Source organism: Sceloporus occidentalis, unplaced genomic scaffold (genome assembly GCF_023333645.1).
Source record: "Sceloporus occidentalis isolate IW3139 unplaced genomic scaffold, rSceOcc1.0.p SCAF_16, whole genome shotgun sequence".
Taxonomy (NCBI): domain Eukaryota; kingdom Metazoa; phylum Chordata; class Lepidosauria; order Squamata; family Phrynosomatidae; genus Sceloporus; species Sceloporus occidentalis.
The window spans coordinates 5,925,897-5,943,672 of record NW_028316996.1 but is presented as its reverse complement, the minus strand read 5'-3'; the positions used below and the strand labels follow the sequence as shown (position 1 = coordinate 5,943,672).

Sequence of the window (17,776 nt, the reverse complement as noted above, 5' to 3'; positions counted from 1 at the left end):
GCTGCTTCCCTCTGAATTGGTTGCAATTCTCTTGTCCCGCCCAGCGGAAGCAGGAACGGAGCAGGGTCATGTGACGTGACATAAATTCACGTGACTCCGCTGAGCAACGCGCAGGTAAGGAGCAGCAATAGCCCCCCGGCTATCCTCTCTGCAAGAAACAAGTTGACTCTCAATGTATCTGTGCTTCCTAATAATTTTGTCCAGCCCCACATTATAAGAAAATTCAGGCTTTCTCTGGCAATTTCCTTCATTTCCATATATTTGCAGACTAAAGTCTCTGTTGGGTTCAAAGTTTTATTTTATGATATATATATTCTAACCTCTTTCAAACTTTAAACAATTAAAATGTGTCCTTATAAAAAGAAACACAATTTATTTGCGTAAAGTGGATTGGATGTGTTTTGTTATAGTCTAAATCTGCATAGTAATATTTTAGCAAAGTGTCCAGCAGTGGATAAGCTTTCCCTTTTCTCTGGGGAATAAAATAATCCAGTATACATTTCTTTTTTTCGTATTTCTCATTTGCATTAAACATTTTAACCAATGTAAACTTGTAATATATCTGTGGCTGAGTTTGAATTTTATATTTCCCCAGACAGGCTTCTTCAATAAATCTCCCTGAAATCTTAGTATACCATATGCTGGAAAATATAATATGAGGCGGTATCGGTAATGAGCGTCTTTGAGCTGCCTACGGTATAAAAGTTAAAAAAAAACCAAAAAAAACATTTAGAGCCGTGGGATTATAATTCAGGGAGAGAAAAAAAAGTTGAAATAGTATCCCTAAATGTGGAAATTCCATCCACAAAAACCAATACGGATAATTCTTGTTTCCCCGAAGTGTTAATTTCAAATTGCTGCCGAAAAAAAAAAAAAAAAATCATTACAAAAAAAGAAAAATCTGTCCGATTTCTGCTTTGAGCACATTGTCCAGCCTTTAATTTTCTCTAATGTCTTTCTAGTGTTTTGATGACATTGTTTGTGTCTACCGGCAAATTGTTAGTCCCTCCTGATTTTATGTTATTTAGAAGTAATTATAGTGTCACCTCTTGTCAAACAGTAAACAGTATAAGTGCAATTAGAGCACAATAACACCATTATCTGTAGTATTACTACAACATATTCCATTGTTCATTTTTCTCAATAGGCATAATTATTTTCAAGTACATGATGACAATGAGTGGCTGTTAAAAAAGTGTATTTTCTTTCCTTTACAAAGGGAACTGTCTATTAAAGGTTAATTATCAGATCTATAGTTCTAATGTTTGAGTCTGTCCTATTAATGCAGTAAAATTGCTTTATAAGAGGAACCCAGGGAAGGTAGAGAACCCTTTTATGCCTATTTCCCTTGTGTACTAAACTTTTACCTCTTTCCCTTAATCCAGGGCTTGACAAATCCCAGGCACCAGGTCGCTATGGCGACTTCAGAATTTTGTCCTGGCGCCTAGGTGTTTGTCAGCCTGTGATCGCGGGGGGGGGGGGGGGCGCTGCTGCTGCTTTCTGCCCAGGAGTCTGGGCAGACAGCACAGCCACTCCGAGCCCGCCCCCGAGCCTGAGATCACTCCCACGGAGTGATTCTGTAGGGTGAAACCGCGATTGTGGGAAAACCTGCAATCGTGTTTTCAGCTGCTACAGGCAGCTTCAGGAAAGGGGGTTGAGTGTTGATTGGGTCCCCACACAAGTGTGGGGACCTGACACAACACCCCCCTGCTGCCTGATCGCTCCAGGAGAGCGAAAGTGCAGGGTTAACCCCTTCAATGCCGCGATTGCGGCATTTTAGGGGCTAATTCCCGTTTTGTACGGGGCTCTCTTCCAGGCAGACCAGCAACGGCAAAAACGAGCCCCCACAAGCCCTGTGATGACTCCTGTAGGCATGGAAGCCTACAGCAGTCATCAAAGACTCCCCCTGCAATGGCTGGTCTATAGACCAGCAATTGCGTCCCAGCTGTTAGAGCTGCTTCAGGGACAGGGGAGAGGGTTCTTTGGTCTCCACATGAGTGGAGAGCAGCCCCAACCCTCCACTGCTGCCTGATCGCTCCATGAGAGCGACAGTGCAGCGTTAACCCCTTCAATTCCACAATTGTGTATAACACATTTGTGGCATTGCAGGGGTTAACATTTGTCCCCACAAGCTTGTGGGGACTAAATATCAGTCAATGCTGTGTCCAATGGAACATCAGCATTGAAAGCGTTAAAAAAAAAAAATAATAATAATGAAAAAAAAACAAAAAACAACAAAAACCAGCACTGACCTGAAAGTCCAGGGTGCTTCCAGGTCAAATGCTGTGAATTTAGTAAGTGGGCTGATGATGATCAGATCACTCCTAACGAACTGTTAGTTTAAAAAAAAAATCCTGGCTCCTAACTTTTTTAGCTGGCGCCTAGATTCACAACAAATTTGTCAAGCCCTGCCTTAATCCAATATGTGTACCACATCATATGATATGGCCCCTTGCTGTTATTATGTACTTGATAATTTACTTGCATCCCCATTATTTTATTGTTCCCTGAAAACACAGTTCTAATTGGAGGCTTACGATTACTTTACTGTGTCCTTCTCTAATTCAAGTATTTAGGAAAGTTAGGGGGAAAAAAGGGAACAGCAGCTTTAAAAAAAAAAAAAAAAAATATTCTCTTACCTTAGTGATCTGTATCAGTTTTGTGGCTTTTCTTATACATTCCTATATAATAGCTTAACATCCTGTTAATAGATTTGTTACATGCATAGTTTGGTTTATTATAAAAATATATTTAATTCAACCTAATAGAACATAACCCATATTTAAAAGTCTAATTTCTGAAAATTTTCTATTTCTTAAATGGATTACCTTTCAGCACTATAGTCCTGATTGTCTTTTATTGTAAAAGGTTAATTATAAATTAAACTTTGACAATGAAATTGGCTAAAAATGATTTGTCAATTTTCATTATTATATTCGTGCAGTTATTGCCGCATATTAGATGAAACAAATATATTATGGTTTTATTTGGCAAACACAGTAATCCAAATGGTATTCATGAAACAGTAACCTGTTTGCCTAATGGTTCAACTTTCTGAGGTTATTGGAGCTAATTATGTTATTTTTGGACAGAAACAAATCTTTACAATCAGTGGCATGCTCATAGAATTATTCTGAATAACAGAAACCTTTAGCTTACTCATTTCTGGAGCAGATACTTTGATGGCAATATACACTATATCGGCAAAAGTATTGGAACTCCTGCCTATTACACCAACAGGGACATTTATGACACCACATTCTGTATACGTAGACATTACTATGTAGTTAGTCTCCCATTTGCAGATCTAACAGCTTACACTCTTCTAGGAAGGCTTTCCGCAAGATTTTGTAATGTTCTCTTGGAATGGCTCTGTGCGGGACAGTCAAGTTCTTCTGCACCAAGCTCATCCAACCATGTCTTTATGGACCTTGCTTTGTGCACTGGGGCACAGTCATGCTGGAATAGAAAGGGGCCTTCCCCAAACTGTTCCCACAAAGTTGGACGCATAGCATTGTCTAAAACGCCTTGGTATGCTGTAGCATTAAGAGAACAGAAAATAGTGATTCGTCACTCCACGGTGCTGACTTTTACGCACCATGAGCCTCAGCACTCGTTGACCGTGCTCTGTGACCTATGTGGTCTTCTGCTTCGTGACTGAGTTGCTGCCGTTATTAAACGCTTCCATTTTCCAATAATACCACTTACAGTTGACTGTGGAATGCCTAGCAGGGATGCAACTTCACAAACTGACTTATTGCAAATGTGGAATCTTATCACAATATCTTGCTTGAATTGACTGAGCTCTTGAGAACGGCCCATTTTTTTCACACATGTTTGTAAATGCAGACTGCATGGCTAGGTGCTTGGTTTTTATACACCTGTGGAAATTGGTCTGATTGAGACACCTTCAAAAATTCAAAAAAGTGTGTCCCAGTATAGTTTATGTCTCTGAAGGGAAATTACACTGATGCTAAATGGCAAAATGTGAAATCACCCATGTTAGGACTGACTTTAAATCTGAAAAAGATGAAATGAAATTGACCAATTTTTATATTGAGGAACATATTCCAAAAGAGGTATACTGTAATTTTACATTAAATTACATGATGTGTTTTATTTGGCTCATAACCCCCCCCCCCAAAAAAAAAACACCTTAATTTGTAGGCCCAGGGGGCTCCCATTAGGTTCTGCTGTGGGTTGGTGGGTTTTGCTTAGTTTCAATACATCTTATTGTTTGATCTCTGAACTACAAAATGAGATAGAAAAAGAATGAAGATTTGGTCACAGAAGACAAGTCAAGGCAAGCTTTGCATTTAGCAACTGCCTGTCTGCATTTTTTACAATATATTTTCCATTTTTGTATAGTCTACTTTTACATTTATTTAATATTAAAAGGTGTTGAAAATACACATGCATGCCACATTATCTACTCTTGTGCATGTTTTTAGATTTTTCTGTTTTTTACCTCTCCCATGATTAAATGTTGCGCACGTGAATCTTCTGCTTCTGCAAATAATTTTCTGATTGAAATTCTGCTACATTTCCATCTGTTTACCAATGACTACATTTCCATTTTATGAAAAACATTGTGTTATGTTTCATGTTGTTTTCGAAACCATGAATGATTAGTTTAAGAGGAATAGAGAGGACATGTTTAACTATCCATGTGCATAAGGTTTATAGGTTAAAGGGGCGGTATACTGCCCAGACGGCCCCACTAAGGAAGAATGCATTTTAAAGTCCTCAGTAAGTAATTTTTAATATGCATTTGTCAAAAACAACAAAGAAAAAGTAAGACTTACTTGAGGTAGAAGCTTCTCTTCCAATGTGCGTCCAGTGATTCTTGCCACTGATTGGCTGCTTGAAGCAGCCAGTCAGTGGCAGAAGAGTGCTCCATTTGAAATTAATGGAAGCCCTTTTCAGACATATGCACAGGGGTCCGAACAGCAGCCGTGTTTGTTGAGTCGGCCAAACAAATCTCCTGCAGATGTAGGTGGGTTCTGAATGGCCATCACTAATTACTGTATTTGCTCGATTATAAGACGAGGTTTTTTCCAGAGCAAATGCTCTGAAAAATACCCCTCGTCTTATAATCGAGATCGTCTTCTAATCAGACCCCCAAAAAATGTCTGCTGGGGCCATGCTGCTTACCGGGCTTTGGTCGCGAGCAGCGTCTCTGCTACTAGAAGCAGGAGAACAGGAAGCTAGCACATAACTCCTCACATAATCTACCTCCCCCTCCTTCCTCTGGGGGCGGGGCCAGAGAAGTTGCTTGCACAGCTGGGCCCCTGCAGAAGTCTGCGAGTGGGAGATCTGCAGTTCAGGCAAGGGGGTTGGGGGGTGGGGGGTTTGAGCAAGTATGTGTGATTAATGGAATGAATGAGTATTTAAATGTTTGTGAATGAATGTGTGTGTGATAGCATGGATGTGTAAGGGGGGTGGGGGTGGTAGCATGGCATAGGGAGGCTGTAATCACACTACAATCATCCCCAGGTTCCAGCATGTACTGGCTCCCTTGGCTTGATAGGAGTGTGATTGCTGTTAGCAGTTTATATATATATATATATATATATATATATATATATATATATATATATATATATATATATACCTCCAGAAATGAATTTTAACCCCCTATATGCCACTCAGCCCCATGATATGCCTTTTAACCATAAGGCATATCATGGGGCAGAGGGGCATATTGGGGGTTAAAAGGCATACCATGGGGCACAGTGGCATATAGGAGGGTATAAGACATTTCTGGAGGCAGAGTGGCATATAGAGGGTTAAAAGGCACATCATGGGGCAGAGGGGCAAATAGGGGGGTATAAGGCAATTCTGGGGGCAGATGTGCATAACTGGGAGGGCAGGTTGGCAAATAAAAGAAAATAAAAAAAATATATTTTTTTTCTCAATCATAGCTTTTATTAAATATGAAAAAATAGTTTACATGAATTAATATTTACTAGTAAAACTTTTTTCCTATAGGGTTGTCTTATATTCAGGCTTTTTGTTTTTTTCCTAAATTAATATTTTGATTTTGGGGGGTCGTCTTATAATCGAGCAAATACGGTAATTTAGTCGGAACATATTTCATAAACCTCAGTTGAAACGGCAGTAGCAACCACATTTCACTGCATATTTAGGCTATTTACTTTTTAGTACGTTGTCAGTATGTGCAATGCAGGCACTTTTTGTAAAGCATGTCAACATTATACTCATGAAGAACAAAATGGCTGTGGTGGCAGTCAGTTAGATACTCAGAATGTATAGATATGGGTATTATGTCCAGTTTATTTTGTTACTGACTCATGGGGACCAACCATATACAGCCCTCACCTATACTGACCTAAATTCATGAGACATGGAAATGGGAAAATATTTAAATGCATTTGTTAATAGTATTCCTGAAGACAATGGTATTTCCACATGGGCATCACCTGTTTAATCGATAGTAAGATATCTCTTTTGAGGGCACAATTTATTTGTTGTTGAGAGGTCACTTTTGACGACTGTGTTAACTTATATAGAAATAAATTAAATTGTTGAAGACATAATTACAGAAACCTGATGCATGCCACCGATGACTTCAAGGCCGTCTGCCTCCAGTTACTGATGATATGGTGTGGGATATTATTCCAAGCTGTTTGTCATTGCTCGCACAAGATCGCCAATTAAAAACGCCTCAGCAATTAGAGAAATCGTTATATCGTATATCAAAGAAGCAGAAGACAAAGTCAATGAGCTTTTTAAATTATCCGGCTGAAGCAAGATGTTGACCTGTAATGATACCCGTCTACTGCTTGACACATGGTAAAGGGTGGGCTCTTAACTGATTCTGTGCCACAATTCAACACACTCTATGTCTATTAAGGAAGCTGATGAGTTAGCCTTTTGGCTGTGATGAGCTAAGTGAAGGACAGATGGTGTGATGATTGAAAAGAGATGCAGAAGAATGTTAAACATTGTTTTACGGAGTGTGTTCTGTGCTATGTGACAACATGCTATCCTGTGTCAGCTGCTGTCAGTGGTCCTATTCTTTAGCAGGCAGGCACAGAATATACTCTTTCATCAGCTTCATACTATAGTGAGGTGCTGGCATTTCAGTCAATGAAACCAATGGGTAGGTAATCAAGATGACGGCACAAGGTTTAATGTTGATGCTCTGCTACAGTTCTTATCTTTTTTCATTTCCACATATATTCACTACTGTTCAAAAGTTTGGGGTCACTTAGTCGTTTTCATGGAAACACAGGAAGATTTCTAACTGGTTTCATAATTGCAAAATGGTTCTCTAATGATCAGCTAGCCCTTTAAACTTAAACTTGGATTAGTGAACCTGATGTGCTATTGCCACACTGGAGTGATGGGAGTGATAAAGGGCCTCTTTATGTCTATGAAGATATTCTATTAACCCTTAATGACCAAGTGCAAGGCATGTCATGGAAAACAGGCATTAAATAAGCTTAGAAAGTGATTTAAGTTTGCTTTCTTCACTTAAACAGCTTTGCTGTAATGCTTAAAAGTCGTGGCATTCAGCAACACCGAAAACAGCAGCATGGACCCCGTGTGGCCCCTGCCCGTGGCTTCAATGTCCTCCATATATGATGGCCGATGACTGCATGTGTTGTATAGTGTATCTAAATTATAGGCACTATGTACCTCTCGAGCTGACGTGGACCACAAATGCCCTACTCATCAAATCACATCACGACAACCTTGTGCTGGGTCTTCTGTTTACACTTATATTGCTGTAATGCACACAGCCAACATGTCTGCACCTGCTGCGAGATATCAAACTCTATAAGGCTAAGCCAGCCACATGTAAAATCTTTAGGTGACATGTGCAGGACTCCTGCCAGCCTACATATTTCAGTCCTTATCATCCTCGCCCAGAGAGAGGTAGCCTATTTTAGATTTGTTTCTATGTATGTATGTGTGTACTGTGTATATATATATATGTGTATATATATATATATGTATATATATATATATGTATATATATATATATGTATATATATATATATATATATAATTGGTTTTTTTTTTTATAGGTAGTGATGCGAATTGTAGACTCAAATAAATGCGCAAGACCCAGTCTGACCTGCAGTGACACTTTCCAGATGTGTGATTCCATGCACATTGTTCAAATTGGCGTGCATAGAATTTCCATTATTTCTTACATTTTTCCATGTCAAGCAGTAGAACCGGAGGAAAGAGCTTTTATAGGAAATCTCCTGTCACGATCAGTTATGCTTTAGTGAGCTCCAAATGCTCTCTTAATGTCTAAATAAAAACGCCGGTCCCCGTATTGAAGCTTAAAACCGCGCGGCTTGCTGCACCTTTCAGTGCACCTTGTTTCCCGCATCTTGACATTAAATGCATGCATCCTAAAGCACAAACTTTTCTCTACTATTAAACCGTTTGTACCCGAGGGACACCGTAGCATCCTCTAGAGCTGACCTGGCTTTTCAGGCCGGTCTGATGGTAACACAATGTTTGGATCGATGAAAGGAAATTATAAAAGATGTCTTTCAAAGTTGCTGCAATATATCAGGTCTTGATCTCGGTTTCAAACCCTTAATCAGCTACAAGCATTCACAGCCGAGGATGAATTGATAAATTGCCTGGGTGATGAAAACTCAGATTTTTTATTGCGGTGATTTATTCTTGGAGGTCATAAATATCCAAATTACCATAAAAAGCTGGGCTACTACAGAAGGAGCATCATAAAACACTCCGTATATATATCTTAGCTGTGAAATTTAAAGCAGCTGCACCATGCTGACTACCGTCAAACTAGCATGTACACAGAGATGGTCCCCATACTTGGGGATATGAAATGCTTCATTCAGGTGTGGGTGCAGGAGAGGGTGGTAGATAAATAAGGAAAAATGGACAAACTGGATGGGCCGAAGGGTTCTTATGTGCCGTCAAAATCAATGCTTGTTATGAATGTGCTTGAATTCCAAGATCTCTGAGCTCAGACGTGAAGAAGGTGGAATTAGTTCATGTATTTACTTACTTTAAAATGCATTCTTTTTATGATAAGGCTGACTGGGAAGCTAGACTGTCCGTTTAATAGAAAGCAGTTTTTGTTGGCTCTTATACCTTTAGTAAAGCTCTGTAGTTGTCTCTCTCTCTCTCTCTCTCTCTCTCTCTCTCTCTCTGTAGCAGTCTCTCTATAGTAGTCTCTCTCCCTCTTTGTAGCAGCCTCTCTCTCTAGCAGTCTCTCTCTTTCTGCAGCAGTCTCCTCATACTGCCTCCCTCTCATAGGCAGTTCCTGCTTCTCTTTGATTAACCCCTTAATGACAAAGCCCGTACATGTACGGGCTCAAAATGCATTGTTTTCAATGGGTTTAGGGACCGCCCATTGTCCTTAAGGGGTTAATGTAAATCTCCATTGCAGACAGCTACAGAAGTCACATTGTGTACAGTGGCATACAGTGTGTGCTCTGCCTTGGTGAATATCTGCTTAATTATACTAATTCTTATTCCTTGTGAGTTTAAGTTTAAATATCTACTGATGTTCTGCTAACACAAAATTAAACAAGTACTATTTAAACAGCAGGGAAGAGTATTATGTAACTCGTTGAAATGTTTGAAACACAAAAATGCCAGTTAGAAGAAATACTAAACACTAATATTATTTGCTTTCTATCATCTTAATGAAACATTTTTGCGAAACATATACAGACTTTTCTGTAAGTATCTTGTCTACTCAAAAGAAGTCCGTGGTCCGTACCTGTCGTTCCTGTTCTTCATTGAGGGGAGGAAAGATTTATAATACTTACCTAATCCGAAGACCCAGCAATTGGTAATCTAGTTGTCTGCAAGTATAAATAACTGACTAGAACTGTGCATGGCTGAATCCCACAAACTGGAGATTGACAGCCCTGGAGGCTTGGCATTGGGCTGTAATACACTGAGGCTCCGAGGCGGTACCGTAATGTTCCCATTTTAAGCTAGGGTAGCTAACAAGAATCAGTCCAGATGTCCTTAAACTACAAATTCCATAATCCATGGGCACCATATACATGGGTTGAAGTTCAACAATGTCTGAATTGCCCACTGTTGGGTAGTCCTATGATAAAATGGGCTTTTAGCTGTTCTGTTTTTTTCCAGGTCTGTTCTCTTAATAATGTCATATGTGGGTCGAATGATAAAATTGACACTGATGGTCTTAGAATGGACACCAAGAGAGATGCTTTATAATTATACGGAAGGTTTGCCAAAATTCCTTTTCTTCCCTGTCTATGCTTAGAAGCACACATTGCTATAACGGGAAATTTTGCTATTTTCTTCTGTTTTGTTGTCTAGCTGGAGACGATTGCCTGGCAGCTCAGCCTCCAGATGGCTCAATCCACCCAAGCAAAAATGAAATCTCCCCAGGCTGCGATAGAACTTGGAGTTAGCACTGAAGACACAAAGGTAGGAAGACACATCTGTTGCCGAACTCGCTCCAATCTCTGTGGAGCTGGTTTCCATATAGTAGGGTTTTAATTCATTCAGTAGTGTTTAACTCCATTGCTACAAGATAGGACAAGTGATCTTTTTATACTAATAGCTGAAGCTAGTTAAGTCTGTATTGGCTGTATTTCAGTTCATATTGGAGTTGAATAAAGATTTTAACTAGTTACATAATTTAAAGTATAATATTTATAAAAGTGAGAACAAAAATGTTGCTGGAAACATTATTGGTCTGTGCCACCCTCAATCATAGACTTGGTGCCTCTGCTGGTGTAAATAAGGTAATCTGCATATATATATAAATGACAACGCTTCCTTTTAAAAATCAGTTTTTTATCCTTAATTCATAATAAAAAACATGCGTTTATTATAGTTGGCAGTAAATAGCTGCTTTGCCAAGTACATACATCTAGCAGCATATCCTGTTTATTAGACTTGTGCACAGCAGGCAAAATCGTTTCAGACGGAATTCAGGGTCATTATTTGATTGGGAAATGACATTCAGGTGGTGTTCCCAAACGGGGAGGTCTTGACACTTTTTGAACTCGCCTTGCACCTAAAGCAGCACCATCTCAAGGTTAAGGAAGAGTTACATGCTCAGTTTTGCACTGCAGGACCACCACCAACAGCAGGACAGCACCAATGGATGCACACATCCAGCAGCATGCTATGGGACTCAATTTCTTAAAAAATGGACCAGTTTTTTTAATCCCTCAGATGAAGTAATGTAATATGACAGCAAGAGCATTAGTAGCTCTTGAAAATGAGGGAATGGGACCTCAGTTGGGAAAAAAGACTGATTCATTTGAAATATGTGAGTTTATCGAGGCGGAGGTTCTACTTCAGCTGTCTAAGGTAAAGACAGATAAGTCGATGGGGCCTGATGGGATACACCCCAAGTTATTAAAAGAGCTTGGGGTTGTACTAGCAAAACCGTTAACTGATATATTTAACGAATCATTGGTAACGGGAGTTGTCCCTGGGGATTGGAAAGTAGCGAATGTTGTGCCCATTCACAAAAAGGCAGTAGGGAGGAGTCGGGCAACTACAGGCCAGTTAATCTTACATCTGTAGTGGGAAAATTAATGGAAACAATGTTAAAGGAAAGGATTGTGGAACATCTGAAGTCACATGGGTTTCAAGATCAAAAACAACACGGGTTTTCCTCAGGAAGATCATGCCAAACAAATCTTATTGATTTTTTTGATTGGGTGACTAAAGTAATTGATCGCGGTGGTTCAGTAAGGCCTTTGACACTGTCCCACATAGAAGACTTATAAATAAACTGCAATCTCTGGGTTTAGATCCCAATGTTGTTGAATGGATTAAGGAGTGGCTGAGTGACAGACAACAGAGGGTTGTAGTCAATGGTGTATATTCAAAACAAGGTCTTGTTACCAGTGGGATACCTCAGGGATCTGTACTTGGACCCATTCTCTTTAATATTTTTATTAGTGATATTGCAGATGGTCTTGATGGAAAGGTATGTTTATTTGCTGACGACACAAAAATTTGCAACAGGGTTGATGTTCCTGGAGGAAGAAGCCAAATGGCAAATGATCTAGGTAAACTGGAAAAATGATCAGAGCTGTGGCAATTGGCATTTAATGTGGATAAATGCAAAGTAATGCACCTGGGGCATAAAAACCCAAGGGCAGAGTATAGAATATTTGATACTGTCCTAACCTCAACGTGTGAGGAAAGGGATTTAGGGGTAATTATTTCTGAGGATTTAAAGGTAGGCAGACAATGCAGTAGAGCAGCAGGTAATGCTAGCAGAATGCTTGGTTGTATAGCGAGAGGTATTAGCAGTAGAAAGAGGGAAGTGCTCATGCCGTTGTACAGATCACTGGTGAGACCTCACTTGGAGTATTGTGTACAGTACTGGAGACCGGATCTCCAGAAGGATATAGAAATGTTGGAGAACGTGCACAGAAGGGCTACTAAAATGGTTTATGGATTACAAGATAAACCTTACCAGGACAGGTTAAAGGATCTTAACCTATATAGCCTGGAAAAAAGACGTGACAGGGGGGATATGATAGAAACATTTAAATACTTAAAGGGAATCAACAAGGTAAAGGAAGATAGTTTATTTAAAAGGAGAAATACTACCACAACAAGAGGACACAACCATAAACTAGAGGGGCAAAGGTTTAATGGTAACATCAGAAAATATTACTTTACGGAAAGGGTAGTGGACGCATGGAATAGTCTTCCAGCAGAAGTGGTAGATGTTAATACAGTAAGGTCATTTAAGCAAGCATGGGATAGGCATAAGGCCAAGCTAGATATAGGATAAGGGCAAGTACTAAAGGAAAGTACTCGGAGGTTGGACAGACTGGATGGGCCTACTGGTTCTTATCTGCCGTCACTTTCTATGTTTCTATGAGTTTGTAGATGCTGGCACATATCCAGCCCCACTGTACAGGAAAGGAAATTGAGCTGCAGAGTAGGGCACAGGGTAGGCACTGCCAGACAGGCCGAATCCCCCAATAGAACAAGAAATTATCCACCAGAGAAAGGGCATTGAGGCACAGGGCAGGACAAGTGAAGCTCTGGCAGTCACATTCGGCCCCAAGACCAGAGTAAGGGAGGGCATCAGGACACAGGTCAGGCTAGGCACTGGTAGACAGAAACATGCAGCCACAAAACTGATACTATTATTATTATTATCTTTTATTTATATAGCGCCAACAGTTTACGCAGCGCTTAATACAATACATAAATTCAAGGGATATGCCAAGACAAGAATTGACAGACAAACCGATACATTTGGTGGAGAGAGCCCTGCTCGCAAGCTTACAATCTAGAGGGGAAATGGGGTGACAAACATAAGGCATAGAGAAAGGGTGAGAGGTAGTGTGGTGGTTGTATCGATGACAAGGAAGTTCTAGCAGCTAAGATGGTATGCTTCTCTGAAGAAGTGGGCTTTTAGATGTTTCTTGAATGTCGGGAGGGAGGGTGAATGCTGAAGGTTCCTTGGGAGTAGATTCCAGAGATATGGGGCAGCTCGAGTGAAATCTTGTAGACGGGAAAAGGAAGAGGTGATAAGCGAGGAGGAGAGCCTTAGCCCATGGGAAGAACATAGGGGTCGAGTAGGAAAGTATTTGCTAATGAGGTCAGAAATGTATGGAGGAGCAGTATTATGGATGGCCTTATATGTCAGTACCAGGATTTTAAATTTAATTCTAAAGTTAATTGGGAGCCAGTGGATGGTTTAACAGAGGGGGGAAGCAGAAGAGGAGCCTAGCAGCGGCATTAAGGATAGACTGTAGAGGAGAGAGTCGAGACAGTGGAGTGCCAACCAGAAGAGTGTTGCAGTAGTCAAGAGGGGAAATGATAAGTGAATGAATCAGAGTTTTTGTGGATTCTTGGGTGAGGAATGGGCGGATGTTTTTTAGGTGAAAGCGGCAGGATTTGGCGAGGGACTGAATGTGAGGGATGAAGGAAAGGTTAGAGTGAAGGATGACCCCAAGGCATCGCGCCTGGTTAGTAGGAGAGATAGTCGTGTTGTTAATGGTGATAGAGAATTCAGGTAGTGGAGATGGAGGGAAGATAATGAGTTCAGTTTTAGAAAGATTAAGATAAAGTGATACCCCCTTATTAGAAAAAAATAAGAATTGAGCAGCAGCAGCAGCCGGGCACTGGGCCTGGGCAGGCAGACACTGGCAGGGTGCAGCTCCTTGGAGCAGGACTGAATTTCCCCAATATCATAGATTTTTGTACAGAAAAGGTTCCTCCAGAGTAAGGACGGTAAAAGAGGTGCAGCAGCAGTAGGACACTGGGTCTGGGCAGGCAGACACTGGTAGATGATGGAGCAGGACTGCATTTCCCCAATGCTATATATTATGTATATTATAATATCAGTTTCTGTCACCAATATTTATTTATCAACGAAGAATAGATTACAAGTTTAACTGGTAGCCTAGATGGCCAACTGTCCTAAACTACTCAGGAACAGGTTTTAATTTTTAAACAATGTGTGCAAGCCCAGTAGAATGCCTGTTTTTGTAATTGAACATGAAGAATAACATATACTAATATAGAAAGATAATACAAAATATTTTGTGTTGTCCACAAATTAGAGGTTTGGCTGGTACAGGACAGTATTTATTAAACAACTAAACAACATTGTGTGCAAGCAGTCAAATGCCTAATTTAGTCACAATTTTTTTTGGTTAATCAAAAGCTAGAGGTTTTACCCTGTAAGTGGTATACAAATTTATATACATACACTGCATTAATACACAAAAGGTTCATCAATCCACCTAACACCAGTACGTTTTCTGTACTAAAATAAACTATGAATTAACGTGCAGTATGGTAGGTGAGGAATGAGCATCAATCTCAGCATCTGCTAAGCTGTCACTGTCTCACACTCCAATTCCCATCAGTCTGTAACTGCTGCTACTGACAAGTTAAAATGGTGTCAGCACACTATATATTGTGTCCCTTCTCCTCGTCAATGCTGATTGGCCAGAGAGAAAAAATGCCCACAGGTAGTTTTTCTCATCAATCAAGTTATTGATATGTACCCTCCTTCCCATTCTACCTCATCACCGAGCACCCCAAATGGCTTGTAACGGTGCAAAAAAGGGCTTGTAATGACGCCAAGCGGCTTGTTGTTGTTGCTACATGTGGCAACAAATGGACGAATCCTAATTAAGTTTCGGCCCTTTTGAAATTTGTTTTCGCCAGTTTCACCGGCAATCGCCTTATCGGAGATTCGCCCAATGCACGAGACAAGCCAATTTTTGTTAAATATTCCAGACACCGTGGGCACGATTCAATGACCTGTCTAAATAAAGTCAGAAAATACAGAATGTCCCTTCTATACACAGTATGAACGTAGCAATTCAATGCCAGTGACTAAAACCAAATGGACTTCCCTTCTCAGCCAAAATGTACGTAAGCAGTAAGTGACTGTATCACCTAATAACGTAAACCAATGAGATCAAAGGAAAAATACAAAATGACATCAGAGCGCGCCGATTGCCACACCAAATGCTGATTACAGCCAACTGGGATGGGGAGCTTGCAACATATTCGCAGATAACCTCTGTAGACTACTGTAAAACTGTTAGACAATGGCCCTGGATGGACATTCATTACAACACAGGCCTAAGTAGTGGAGGATATTCAGAAAGAAAGACAGAGAATTGACCCTGGAGGTATTTGACAACGGGTATAGTTGGAGAGCGTTGCACAGTAAGCTACGCGTAATATACCTTTACACGTATCACAAACACGGCATCCTTAAACATTAACAACACTTTTATTGGAGTGATTGGTGACTGACATGCCATTTTGTTAAATAGGCATGATACTATGTGCAAGTGAGTAGCGGTGCATTTAACAGTCATGATGGGAATTGTAAGTGAGGTTTGAACACACTGAGTAATGTCTAAATAGTGCAGCAGTAGTGATCTGGTTGATATCTAATGGTACTTAATATGTCAACACAGCGGTTTTAATGTCCTTGCTGAGGTTTCTTTTTGCGTGACTGCAATTGATGACAATTGCCGGTCCGGGCACGTCACGGAAATTCATGTCGATAACGACAAATGACGTGCCAGGACCGGCACGTCATTAAACGGGTGCAGAAAGCGATCTATTTTCGCTTTCTGCACCGAAACGGCGTTGCTGTAATGCCTCGACCTCGAGGCATTCAGCAACGCCATTATCGGCACAAAGGGGCCATCTCTGGCCCCTCCCCGGGGCGTCAACATCCGCCATACTTTGTATGGCGGCGGACGCCCGTTTTAAAAGCGTTTAGGAGGCGATCAACGATCGCCTCCTAAACTTAAATGGTGTCGCTGGAATGCCTCGATCAGGAGGCATCCAGCGACACCAAACACTTACCTTTGGATGGGCTGTGACCGCTCCGGAGAGCGGTCACAGCCGCAGCTGCCGGTGATCTTCGCCATCTGCAAGATGGCGGCGGTCCGGGAAAATTCAATAAAGAAACAATAAAGTCTAAAAAGTTCGCTAGACGGTCTCCAGACCCTCTAGAGAACTCTGGCTCCACTTGCAGGTTGAATATAGGTACTGCATTCAACCATGCAAGTCAATGGAGCTCAGCTTTCTAATCACAGTGTGATTAGAAAAAATAAATTAAAAATAAAATAAAATTAATAATAATTAGAAAAAAAAATAGTAAAAAAACAGTAAAATGTAAAAATAATTTCCCACTGATGTCACTATCAGGGGAACCTTCAAGTTGAAAAAAAATGTTAAAAAAATAAAAAAAAAAGGCAAAAAAAAAATATATATATAAAAAATATATTTTTGTGAGCAAGTCCTAAAATTAGCATATTAGCTTAAAACAATTCTCGCATGGAAAGAGTTAAAATACTGGCATATTAAATGCCCATGGGGTGTCTACTTTTAAAAAATGTATGATTTGATGGGGTAAATTGAATTGGCCGGGTTCAACAAGGTCCCAATTAACACGGGGGGAAGGATGGCCACACATCTAATTTCCAATTAGAAAAATGCACACATACCAAATGTGGCCTTTTAGTTCCCCCCAAAAATGACAAACCCATGCATGTGGGGTATCACTGTACTCAGGAGATGTTGCTGAACACATATTGGGGTGTCGTGTGACAGCGGCATATACCAGGAGCTGTAAATTCATACATAAAGTAGGTGTGTGTGGGAAAAATACACACACAAAAATACTACTGCAAACTTTAAAAAAATGCTGGTGGTAAAATGTGTGCATGCAAAGAGTTAAAATACCAGCATTTAAAATACCCTGGGGTGTCTAGTTTTCAAAAATATATGGTTTTGTTGGGCATACTGAAATGGCCCGGCTCAAAGATGTACCAAATAGGGCACGGGCAGTGGATCCCCAAATGCCAAAGTTCAACATTGAAAAATGTGCATGCCCCAAATGTGGCTCTTTTGCCCCCGAACAGCCAGGCAAAATCATTCATGTGGGGTATCACTGCGCTCAGGAGATGTTGCTGAACACATATTGGGGTGTTTTGTGATAGTGACATATACGAGAACTTTTTAATTCATACCTGAAGTAAAATGTGTGTGACAAAACAAATGGAAAAAAATGACTATCACAAAGTTTGACAAAGACTGGTGGTAGATATGGTGCATGGAAAGAGTTAAAATACTAGCATTTGAAATACCCTGGGGTGTCTAGTTTTCAAAAATATATAGCTTTATTGGGCACACTGAAATGGCCCGGCTCAAAGATGTACCAAATAGGGCATGGGCAGTGGATCCCCAAATGCCAAAGTGCAACATTGAAAAATGTGCATGCCCCAAATGTGGCCCTTTT

At 40.4% G+C, this 17,776-nt stretch overlaps 1 protein-coding gene across 1 annotated transcript in view; it reads left to right on the top strand.

Annotated features, from left to right (window-relative positions):
* LOC149302964 (COMM domain-containing protein 10-like) overlaps window positions 1-17,776 on the top strand; it is a 65,989-nt gene that overhangs the window by 29,774 nt on the left and 18,439 nt on the right. The window contains exon 5 of the mRNA XM_089481725.1: window positions 10,324-10,434. Within this exon, the coding sequence (XP_089337851.1) occupies window positions 10,324-10,434 (111 nt within the window). The remainder of the gene's footprint in view (window positions 1-10,323; window positions 10,435-17,776) is intronic.